At 46.2% G+C, this 12,091-nt stretch overlaps 1 protein-coding gene across 1 annotated transcript; it reads right to left on the bottom strand.

Moving 5' to 3' along the window:
• Nucleotides 1-2,904: 2,904 nt before the first annotated feature.
• Nucleotides 2,905-9,886, bottom strand: RPS5 (ribosomal protein S5). The gene is made up of 6 exons (XM_056867371.1): nt 9,769-9,886; nt 8,312-8,417; nt 7,995-8,204; nt 5,742-5,870; nt 5,557-5,655; nt 2,905-3,020 (listed from the first exon to the last, which is right to left on the bottom strand). The coding sequence occupies exons 2-6, from the start codon at nt 8,414-8,416 to the stop codon at nt 2,952-2,954; spliced, it is 612 nt and encodes a 203-aa protein (XP_056723349.1). The 5' UTR covers nt 8,417; nt 9,769-9,886; the 3' UTR covers nt 2,905-2,951.
• Between the last annotated feature and the right edge of the window lie 2,205 nt (nt 9,887-12,091).

Genomic DNA, 12,091 nt, shown 5'->3' with positions numbered 1-12,091 from the left:
TTGTTCAAACAGGTAATAGGATCCACTTGTCTCATCAGGGGCATAGACAACCAATGTTCAAATCCCACTTCAGACATGAACTCACCGACTGCCTGGCCAATGTTGTTCTATCCACACTTGGCAAAGGGGAAGCTTCCCCTGGGAAGTCAGAGCTTTCATGAAGACAACTGTTAAGCAGACCAGGCCCAGAGACTATGATGGAAGTTGGGAAGTGCCTGTGCCTGGGGATAAAGCACTGCAGCAACAAAAAGGTATCTTCTATTATTAAGACTTCCTGATGCATAAACTAAGCTTTTATATACACCTACACAATATAGAAGTACATTCTAGATCCGTCAATCTTTACGATACCTCAAGAATTGTTTTTGTGAAGGGTTTAACAGAGACTTTATCTTCAAAACAAAGAATGAAATGATTATGTGGCTGTAGCTTTGATTGTATGCACCTCAGAGAATGGGTGTTTCTTTTTAAGAATGGTTGCTTCTGTTTTGAGCCAGCATGGTGTAGCGTGGCAGACTCTAATCTGGAGAACCATGTTTGGGTTACTGAGCCAGTCACAGAGAACTCTGAACTCTCAGCCCCACCTACCTCACAAGGTGCCTGTTGGGGGTGGGTGGGATGGAAGGCAATTGTAAGCCTCTTTTGAGACTTCTGGTAGAGAAAAGTGGGTATAAAAACCAACTCTTCTTCAAATTAGCTTGCCCATAGATGTGATTACTGATTCAGACCCTGTTCAATGTCATTATAGTCAGCTGCTTAAAAGACTTCTAGCAGGAAAGCTACGCTGGTGTGGTGGCTGTTTAGTTTCCTGGATGCCACCTTGAGCCAAACGTGCACTATAATTTCAGCTGTGGCCACACAGCAATCCAAGCATCACTGAATTTATTTACTTCATTTATAACCCTGCCTTTCTCCACAATGAGAACCCAAAGCAGTTTACATCTTTTATCCCAGCATCCTCTCAAACCTCAGCAGATTAAGGCCAAGGAACACTGTGCTACCACCGACCAGCTCTTCAGAGGTTTAATTCTCGACACCAGAGAATTTAAACAGCTGCTATAGTTTACTTGTTCAGTTCCATCCCTAGCCAAACCCAGCAACTTAAATTTGCTTAGCAACCCTTATAATGAAATGAGGTGGGATTTCTCCAGCCAAACCTACCTGCTCAAGCTCTTGAAAAGGGCCTAAAAAAATTCAGGATTGGCATTTCAATATTACATCCAGGTAAATGCATTCTTTGAGCCAGCGTGGTGTAGTGGTTAAGAGCGGTGGTCTCTGATCTGGAGAACTGGGTTTGATTCCCCTCTCCTCCACATGAGCAGCGGACTCTAATCTGGTGAACCAGGTTGGTTTCCCCACTCCAACACACAAAGCCTTGGGCTAGTCACAGCTCTTAAGAGTTCTCAGCCCCACCTACCTCACAGGGTGTCTTGTCGTGGGGAGGGAAGGTGATTGTAAGCCAGTTTGATTCTCCCTTAAATGGTAGAGAAAGTCGGCATATAAAAACCATCTCCTCTTCTTGATGAAGGAACATGCAATAAATTTAAGTCTCTCTACCAGAGCCAATTCAAGTCTCTCTACCAGAGCCAAACTTGTTAAGAGTTTCCAGAAGAGCATTTGGGAAGGTGGCACTTCAATTTCTTGTTTTCACTTGCTCGATGGAGTAGAAAGGGGACTGGCTTTACAACATTCCTCTCAGGAAAAATCAAGCAGAACCTCCATCTGGCTGCATGAGGCATTCAATAAGTTTTAAAGGCCTATTAGGGGCCTCAAAAGCAGTAAGCCTTTCCCCTTTTCTGTCACAAACCCTACAGAATGCCATCCTATCACACCAGGTCTCTCCCCCGCACCACCATGCATATACCAGGCACCCTCTATGAGCATGTTCAACTCACAGCTCTGCTACATTTCATACCATGATGGCAACACTGCATTCATCCAACTGCTCGAACACAGTATGGTGCTGATGGCAAATGACCAGGTTGCAAATGTCTGGACTGGCCCGTTTAGTTTGTGCGTGTATAAAAGTTCCATGAGTACCCGGACTTGCTGGGGGTAAAGGGAAGACAACTGGGGAAGGCAATGGCAAATCCCCCCCTAAACATAGTCTGCCTGGTAAACATTGTGATGTGACTTCACCCCATGGGTCAGTAATGACCTGGTGCTTGTAGTTTACCTTTTAAACAGTTCCATCAAGTCACATGGCAACCCCGTAGGGCAGGGGTGTCAAACTTACAAACTGGAGGATGGATCTGCCCCCTTCAGAGCTCTTCTGTGGCCTGAGAGCCAGCCTACGCAGCCACCCCACCACTCCTGATCTGGACTGGCAAGCCTGCTTCCGGGCTCGCCAGCAGAGGCAGCCACCTCCCCCAGTCCTCCCACTCTCGATCTAGGCTGGCGAGGCCCAGCCAAGTGACATTTATGTCATATCTGCCAAATGAGTTTGACACCTCTGCCATAGGGTTTTCAAGGCAAGAGACTAACAGAGCTGGTTTGCCATCACCTTCCTCTGCATAGCAGCCCTAGACTTCCTTGGTGGTCTCCCATCCAAATACTAACCAGGGTACAGACTCTCCTTGGCTTCCAAGATCTGATGAGATTGTGCTAGCCTGGGCCATCCAGGTCAGGGCAGGAGTCTAGCTTACAAGGCAGAAAAGTGGTGTCTCCTAAAAAAATGAATGTGCATGGTTGTTTGGAGCTCAACCGCATTCTTCCCCTCAGTACTCCAACCAGTACACATCGTACCTTTCCACCATGCTCCCCAACCCCGAGCAGACTTCAAAAGGAAGCTTGCCTGGCAAAACCCAAAACAATAAGGCTATGACATCATAGCTGACACTCCTCTTTCAATCAATGCCTGTCCCACACACATCAAAAACTGAACTGCAATTCAGAGAGGAGAAGAACAGTATGAAAATGAGTTTATTTTCTTTGGACCTCCAGCAACAGTTCTAACGGTTGGACTTGGCCACACGCTCCAGCTCGTCCTTCTTCTTGATGGCGTAGGAATTGGAGGAACCCTAGGAGTGAGAAACAGCTGTGAGACAAGCTCAAAACAAGGCTCCAACTCAACACAACTAGACCAGATTAGTTGAGTCACCTCATCAATTCCTTACAGTCAAGATGAATACAACCCAACTTTGGGAAAGAGTAAATATCTAAAGTTAAACCTTAAGAACATAAGAAAAGGCCCTGCTGGTTCAGACCAAGGCCCAGCAGTCTGTTCACAGTGGCCAACCAGGTGCCTCTAGGAAGCCACAAACAAGACAACTGCAGCACCACCATCCTGCCTGTGTTAATAACCTTGGGTTAAATAATACGAGGCAAGTAACAGAACTGTCTAAATTGACATAAATAGTATGCCTAGATGACAAGAGGTTATAGAAGCCTTTTTTCCCACCAAGTGTTGGTGTGATTTTTTTAGTGGTGAAAACTAGATTCTGAGGAAGGGCTGTGGCTCAGTGACAGAGCATCTCCTTGGCATGCCGAAGGTCCTAGGTTCAAACCCCGGCATCTCCAGTTAAAGGGACTAGGCAAGTAGATGATGTGAAAGACCTCTGGCCTGAGACCCTGGAGAGCCGCTGCCAGTCTGAGTAGACAATGCTGACTTTGATGGACCAAGGGTCTGATTCAGTAGAAGGCAGCTTCATGTGTTCATCTTTTTAAATTGTGCAGTGCTAAACATGAAACTACTGAAAACAAACAGGTATAAAAAAAGAAACAGAGGGGTATTAGTTGATATGTTTAAAAAAGAACAACAGGCTTGAATAGATAGGTGGAGTGGTTACAAACTAGGATCTGGAAGACCCAGGTTCATATCACCACTCTGCCATAGAAGAGCACAGCATGACCTTGGGCCATTTACATTCTCAGCCTAACCCCCTTCACAAGGTTTTGATGGAGAATGATGTAAGATGCTTTGTGTCTCCACCGTGGAAAAAGGCAGGGTATAAACGAAATGACGACGAGGACAGATAAAAAGATAGGTTGATTGGTGGGTGGGAAGGAGAGAAGGAAACAAGGAAAGGTTGCCAGGAGGCAGGAAAGAGGGAATAATGTGGGAAGGGGGGATGCAGAGGAAAGCGAGGTGCCCTCTGCACGTCTCCGCAGGTTTCCCACTGTACAACTGGGCCCGGCCCAGCAGCCAACACCACACACCTGGGCTATAGTTTTCCTGAGTAGATGTTGCAAGGGAAGGAGCGAAAGCTGAAGACAGGGAGGTAGATAAAGGTAGGCTGGATGGAAAGGAGAAGGAAACAGGAAAAGGGAAAAGGCTATGGAGGCTTTCAGAGAAGGGAAAAAGGAAATAGCGGGGGAGGGGAAATTAGATGCCCCCTGCAAATCCTTTCAAGTCCCCCACTTGTTATATCAATTTTGTAAAATTTGTGGCTCAACAAAAAATTGTGCTTAGGATAAACTGGGCACCACATCAACTGCTTAGTAAAGGAGTAAAGTGTCTAATTGTTGGTGTTGCAATTCACAGGACGTGTCCCCTAAACACATGCTTTGAGCTTGTCCAGTCATTCAGTTTTTCTGGAAGCAAGTTATTACTCATATAAATGGTGTATTAGAAGTTACCCACCTCCTGTAAATCAGTGGATTCAGAACCTTACAACTGTAAGTATGTGAACGCATGGCGTATAGATGACATTTGCTTATGGACTTATTTTTAGATACGTGGAAACCTTTTATAGAAACACATGTGTAGATCTACTATTGCTATATTTTTGTATCTACTTTATATACTTTTGAAAAAACAAAAGAAATTTGAAAAATTAAAAAAAAATATCTACTATGTAAAATTTGTGGTTAGCTAGATTTAATTAATCATGCATGTGGAGTAATATTACTGTTATCACTATGTAACTTTCCAGCCACTACTGTCCTGGTGCTTAAAAAAGAAGCCGCAGAATTATCTTGGGCACCTCTTTTTGTCGACTGCCACTGAAGTATTCAAGAAACGCTAAGCTTGCATTGTCCTCAAACTGACAGCAGTGAGCAGGGCAGACAACACTCTTATCAGGGCCGGTTCACTCCTCCCTCACCTGAATCTCCCAAAGCCTCACTGCCAGTTCTCTGACGAGAGGACTTGGATTCCACATTGAAAAAAGGCTGACAGCATGTCACCTTTAACTGAAGACGATAAGGACTGAACCTGGAGCCTTCTGCATGCCAAGTTAGGGCAGGGGCTGTGGCTCAGTGGTAGAATATCTGCTTGGCATGCAGAAGGTCCCAGGTTCAAACCCGGCATCTCCAGTTAAATGGACCAGGCAAGTAGGTGATGTGAAAGACCCCTGCCCGAGACCCTGGAGAGCAGCTGCTAGTCCCTGAGTAGACAAAACTGACTTTGATGGACCAAGGGTCTGATTCAGTATAAGGCAGCTTCATGTGTTCACGTGCTCCTTGCAAGGGTACTGCTACTCCTGACAACTGGCCCTTCTTCTATCCCTACCCATGAAGATCCAGATGCCAGGCGCTACTCAAGCATGAGCACCCACCTCTCTATTCTACCTTGAACAGGTACTCACAGACTTAAGTCCTATGTCTTAGACCCACCTTGGCTGCATTGATCAGCTCATCGGCGAGGCACTCGGCTATAGTCTTGATGTTGCGGAAGGCAGCTTCGCGGGCCCCAGTGCACAGTAGCCAGATAGCCTGAAGAAAGAGAAAAGACCAGTTAGCTAGAAAAGTCACGATAATACCTACCGACTGGCTTTTTTTTCTTTGGCAAGAGCCCTTACCTGGTTCACACGGCGCAGCGGTGACACGTCAACAGCTTGCCTCCTCACGGTACCAGCACGACCAATGCGGGTCGAATCTTCACGAGGGCCACTGTTGATGATGGCATTCACCAGGACTTGCAGGGGGTTCTGTAATAAGGGATAGGAGAGGTCACAGCACAACTGCATCCAATTTCTTTTCGGGGGGGGGGGGGAGGAGAATATAGATTAAACCACCAATTAATCATCTATGTCTAAGCTTGCTTAGGAGCCCTGTGGCGCAGTGGTAAGCTGCAGTACTGCAGTCCAAGCTCTGCTCACGACCTGAGTTCGATCTCGACGGAAGTCGGTTTCAGGTAGCCAGCTCAAGGTCGACTCAGCCTTCCGTCCTTCCGAGGTCGGCAAAATGAGCACCCCTAGCTTGCTGGGGGTAAAGTGCAGATGACTGGGGAAGGCACTGGCAAACCACCCCATAAAACCACTGCCTAGTAAACATCGAGATGTGACGTCATCCCATGGGTCAGGAATGACCCGATGTTTGCACAGGGGACTACCTTTACCTTTAAAGCTTGCTTAGTTACACTTTAAAAACAGTATGTTGCTTTAGATCCCGTTTCCCTTCTGTAAAATGACATGTCCTATACGGGTGAAGATGATAATAGTAAAATAGATGGCTCCACTAGCTCCGTTCATAGACAATGAGGTTACTGCGACCCATAAGCATGTATATGAATTTGCCTTAGTTACTCAGTTTGGTTGGTATCTTCTGCTTGCTGGCATCAGCTCACCAGAGTCGCAGGTCTCTCGCAGCACCTACTGCTTTTTTAACCGGAGATGCCGGGGACTGAACCCCAGACCTTCCACATGCCAAGCACGTGCTCTTTGCCAAGCTACAGCTCCTGACTGCCAGCTATCTGGTGGTTATTAAGGGTACCCTCTTTCCAATGAAAAAGTCAAACTCCAAAGCATAAAAATGCCGCTAGGAAACAGAGGCCGTATCTACACAAGGACTGAAAAGCATCCTGTAAGCCCGGACTGCCTTCCCTTTCAAGTGGAAAATCTCATAGTAAAATAGAATGAGACTTACTTGAATGTTCCCCATCCCAAGCATATAAAAATAGCTGCCCATAATATGGAAATGACACAACAAGCAACAAATTCAGTAAAATATGCAATTCTTTATATATAGTTTTGCTAAGGCTTTACAGCACTCCAGAGGGCTTACACTGGCCTAAAAGGTAGCCCAAATGTTAACCCATGAACCCTGCTTCCTGTGAGAAAATCACAATGAACAAAGAAACTGAGAACAAGTTACTGAGAAATCCACTAGGAACGTTGTGCAGAAATGTTACCATGATTTGGGAAATGTTCAATTAAAAGTGTGCAAAAATAAAAATCCTTGAAACTGTTTTGTGCCGTTATGTCAGCCATGCAACTAACCTCTGCATTACACCCACCATAATGCAGCAGTTCCCCACGGGCCTTAAACGTAAGGGTGATGGGCAGGCACCTACCCAAATGGTGCACTGTGGTATAACAGCCACTAGTTTCTTCTATTCCTGGACTTAATACTAGATGAGAAGGCCTATGCAGCTGCCAGAAATTGCAGACTATGCTAGCCAGGAGTAAAGCGGATGCAGGGATAACTGCTACTGAGTTCAAGAAAACGGAACGTCGTTATAGCTGCAGCAATGACAATCCTCAGAAATACAACATCTAGAGTCACAAGCTAGAAGCTAAAATGACTAAACTGAGGCTATCGTATTTTGGTCACATTATGAGAAGGCAAGAGTCACTAGAAAAGACAGTCATGCTAGGAAAAGTTGAGGGCAGCAGGAAAAGACGAAGATCCAACAAGAGATGGATTGACTCAATAAAGGAAGCCACAGCCCTCAGTTTGCAAGACCTGAGCAAGGCTGTCAAAGATAGGACATTTTGGAGGACCTTGATTCATAGGGTCGCCATGAGTTGGAAGCGAATTGACGACACTTAACACACACACTCACAATTGGAACACTACAAACTTCATAAAGGCTGTAGGCTACTGGCAATGGCATGACAGGTACTTTGGTCATGAAAATAGAGCTTCTAGGCAGCTGTTAACATCTGTTATCAAGCCAAGCTGACTGCACCCAACTGAGCCTGCAGCCAAATCACAGAAGCTATTACTTTCTACTGGGTTACTTCTGGGTTATTCCTCCCTAGAAATCTTTGCTCCCCAAGGAGCAAACAATGAGGTCACAAATGGCTGATCGCGTAAGCCCCACCTCTTACCTCTCCTGTGAGCAAATGGATGATCTCAAAGGCATGCTTGATGATGCGCACAGTCATGAGCTTCTTGCCATTATTGCGCCCGTGCATCATCATGGAGTTGGTGAGGCGCTCCACAATGGGGCATTGAGCTTTGCGGAAGCGCTTGGCGGCATAGCGGCCAGCGCTGTGAGGCAAGTACTTGGCATACTTCTCCTTCACGGCAATGTAATCCTGCAGAAGTACAAAGGGAAATACATTAAGGGGCAGTCATTTTTGAATGGAAATTATGTTTCATCTTTTGCTAAGCCCTGCCTTTAGAGTTCATTCACCAGCCATACCTGCAAGGAGATGTCACTGATCTGCACATCATCTGTGCTCCATTTCCCAAACAGCTTGATGTCAGGGGTCTCTGCCACAGCAGGGGCTGTCTCCCAGTCTGTCATTCTAGAGATGAAATAAAGGGCTATTAAACCTTGAACAGACCAATCTGCGCTAGATGAAGTTGGTCTTTATATGCCGACTTTCGCTACCACTTAAGAATCAAACCGGCTTACAATCACCTTCCCGTCCCCACAACAGACACCCTATGAGGTAGGTGGGGTTGAGAGAGTGTGACTAGCCCACGGTCACCCAGCTGGCTTCATGTGTAGGAATGGGGAAACGAATCCAGTTCACCAGATTAGCGTCTGTCACTCATGTGGAGGAGTGGGGAATCAAACCCGGTTCTCCAGATCAGAGTCCACTAGCTCTGGGGAAATACATAAGCTACATTCATGCTCCTTAATACACAAGAGTGGTCCTTTCACCAAACAGTTCCAAGCAACGTCCCATACATGTAAGAGGCATTCCCTGTCACGCTGCCCAAATACATAAACTGCATAAAACCTGAGCTAGACCCACCCATACCCTTGATCTGGAAATAAAAGCATTATGCAGGGAGGCTTCAGGGAAAATGGAAATAAAAGGTTGAAGGCCGTGAATCATAGGCAACTTCAGGAGTATGGAAATAAGCCACACCACCGTGGTATGCATAAGGACTGCCCCATTCCCGACTGGCATCTCGAGGAGCAAAATGGAGTAGATTTTGTTCTCTGTCTTGCAAGTTTGTTTTCTTATTTGTATCTGCATTAAAAATTGCATCACTATCCTGAAACGGCATTGCCCACCTTACCATCAGTGGACAAGCTCTAAATTTACATGTGGAATACACAGATCTAGTTTGTGTCTGTGACAGAGGAGTCCTCCTTCGGAGAAAAGGCTGATGGATGCCATCCTAAGCCGAATTATACCCTGCAGACGTCAAGGACCTTAGAAGGGTGTAAATCTTCTTAGGATTGCAGTACAAGGTCGCATTACTTTCTCGTTTTGTTGCTTTGGTGGGAAAAAGCCAGGCCTTTTTTCATTTGGTTGTAAAGAGAACTTGAAACGGGCATCGTGTTGGATGCGGTGCTGCCTGCGGTGGGGACAGAAGTCCAGGAAACAGCGAGAGGCGGGGGTGTCGCCGAAGTCAAAGGAAACACGGGGGGGGGGAGTAAAAAAAACAAAACACATCGCCCCCAAAATCAGTTAATTCTGCCTCTATACCCAGTTGCACACCTTCCCACAATTTCTGTTTCAGGGCCATCCTCGCCCTCACATGCATGTACCCCCCCCATCTTCTTCCCCCCTCAATTCTAAGCCTCTTCTTAACCACACCTTCCGCAGATATCGCGACCCCCCCCCAAAAAAAATTGTTCCCTGCCCCCAAATGTGTCGCCCCATTTCCAGCCTTAGCCCCTCCGCCGCCAAGACTCACATGGAGGCTACTCGCTCCCCTCCGCTGGCTCAGGCGGAAAAGGGCCAAGCGCGGGGCCGCCCAGAGTCTTATCCACGGGCCACCGGCTTCCGGCGCATCTCACGCAGGCGCAGTTGCTGTTCCCGAACGGCGCTGAATCGAATCCATGGGCTGTCGGAGTCCTCGCGTGCCTGGCCTGTTTTTGCGCATGCGCAGTAGCGGTTTGTTATTTTTCTCGGCGCTCCTGTTTCCAAATGGCGCGAGATCGAAGATGTGTGTTGGGGATTAGTATCTTTTTTAAAGTACCCCCGTTGAGGTCTCCCCTCGTTGATTTTTAATGTTCCGTTATTTCCAGTTTGCTTTCTGTAGATGGGCAAAGCACGTGCTATACGTTAACGTTTTGCTTCTAGCGCCTGCGCGCTTAGACCCGTGCTTCCTATTGGGGCATGCGTACTGATCATTTTGAAGCAAATGAGCGCTTCTAAAGTAAGGGCACGGAGCCCTTTCTGTGATCAGGGCCGGATTGAGGTTTGATGAGGCCCCTAAGCTGTTGAAGGTCATGGGGCCCTTTATATGTTCAGCTGTCCTTTTGTCAACAACAAATTGTCGCTGTTTTTTGTGTTGAATATATGCTATTCGGTAATTTATGGACCTAATAGGTATCTAAAGCCATTTGCACATAACAAAATATGTATTTTATCAAAGTAATTGTAGAACTGAAATACAATTAAGATGTATATTAATAGTGAAATAATTATTAAGCTCTAACTTAAAATGACAACACTGTTGCTGTAGGTAGGTTTTATTTTATTTGTTTTTTATCTTATATTTTGGAAATGTACATCCATTTTTTCCCTTTAAATTTTTTTTGGGGGGGGCCCAAGAGAGTGGGGCCCTAATCTATAGCTTGTTTAGCTTATGCGTAAATCCAGCACTGTCTGTGATTATAGTTTCGCGCGTTTGATGTTTTCCCAAGACAGAAAAATACTGTAAAAAGGAACAAACTTTTTGGGAAGGTTATTGTTCTCTCTCAGGATATTGCCTAGGAAGAAGAAAAGCCTTTGTGCCTTAACATGCATGTCAAGTTTGGGGAGGGAGCGTGGCTCAGTCATAGAGCATCTGCTTTGCATCCAGGCGGTCGCATCTACCTGGCATCTCCAGATAAAAGACAGTAGGTGATGGACTCAGGTGGAAGACTTTTACCTGAGACTCTGGAGACCTGTTGCCAGTCTGAATAGATAATATTGACCTTGATGGACTGATGGTCTGATAATTCAGTATGAACACATGAAGCTGTCATACTGAATCAGACCCTTGGTCCATCAAAGTCAGTATTGTCTACTCAGATCGGCAGCGGCTCTCCAGGGTCTCAGGCAGAGGTCTTTCACATCACCTACTTGCCTATTCCCTTTAACTGGAGATGCCAGGGATTGAACCTGGGACCTTCTGCATGCCAAGCAGATGCAGCTTAATGTGTACCAACTTGCAGATAGAGCCTGGAGTTTGCCCAGAATTACAACTGATTTCCAGATCACAGAGATGTGTTCCCCTGGCCTAGGGAAAATGGCAGTGAGTGGTGGGCACTATGGTATCGTATTCCTGTTGAGGTTGAGCTCTGTTCCCTGCCCAAACTCCACCCTCCTGGGACAGTGCCCTCAAATCTCTAGGAATTTCCCAAGTTAGAGTTCAGAAAACTATGTGCATACCATCACAAAAAATGCTGGGAGCGCAGGAGGAAGCCAGACATATCTTGTGCCCGTAATGGATTGTGGTCAGCTGAGAATCCCTCCACAAAGAACATTTTGTACTTGTATTTATTAGATAGTTGCGAGCTGTTTTAACGGGAATACAGGGTGTGGGGTGGCGAGTTGGGTAAGAATGTAATTGTTTTCCTCTCCTCTATTTCATCCTCACAACAATCCTCGGAGTGATCTCCCATGGCAGAGTGAGACTCCCAGGTCAGACACCGTAACTACTGTGTAATATGGGCTGTTACAAAATCCAAGCACCCAGTTGCCATGATTGCCTAAAAATGGACCTGTTGCCTGAACAGCTGCAGAGAGCAAGAAGGAAGTTTTCTTATTCCCCAAAGGTATCAGAGCCTTCCATCCTACCTTTCTAAATACATGATTTCAGGTACGTCTTGCAGTTTCTTTGTGTGTGTAAGTGCCGTCAAGTTGCAGCTGACTTATGGCAACCCGGTAGGGTATTTCAAGGCAAGAGCCTGCAGAGGTGGTTTGCCATTGCCTTTCTCTGCATAGTGATCCCGGTATTCCACTCTGGTGTCCCATCCAAGTACTAACCAGGGCTGACCCTGCTTAGCTTCAGAGATCTGATGAGATCA

Source organism: Euleptes europaea, chromosome 1 (genome assembly GCF_029931775.1).
Source record: "Euleptes europaea isolate rEulEur1 chromosome 1, rEulEur1.hap1, whole genome shotgun sequence".
Classification (NCBI taxonomy): domain Eukaryota; kingdom Metazoa; phylum Chordata; class Lepidosauria; order Squamata; family Sphaerodactylidae; genus Euleptes; species Euleptes europaea.
The sequence above is the reverse complement of the archived record's forward strand: the minus strand, read 5'-3'. Positions and strand labels throughout refer to the sequence as shown.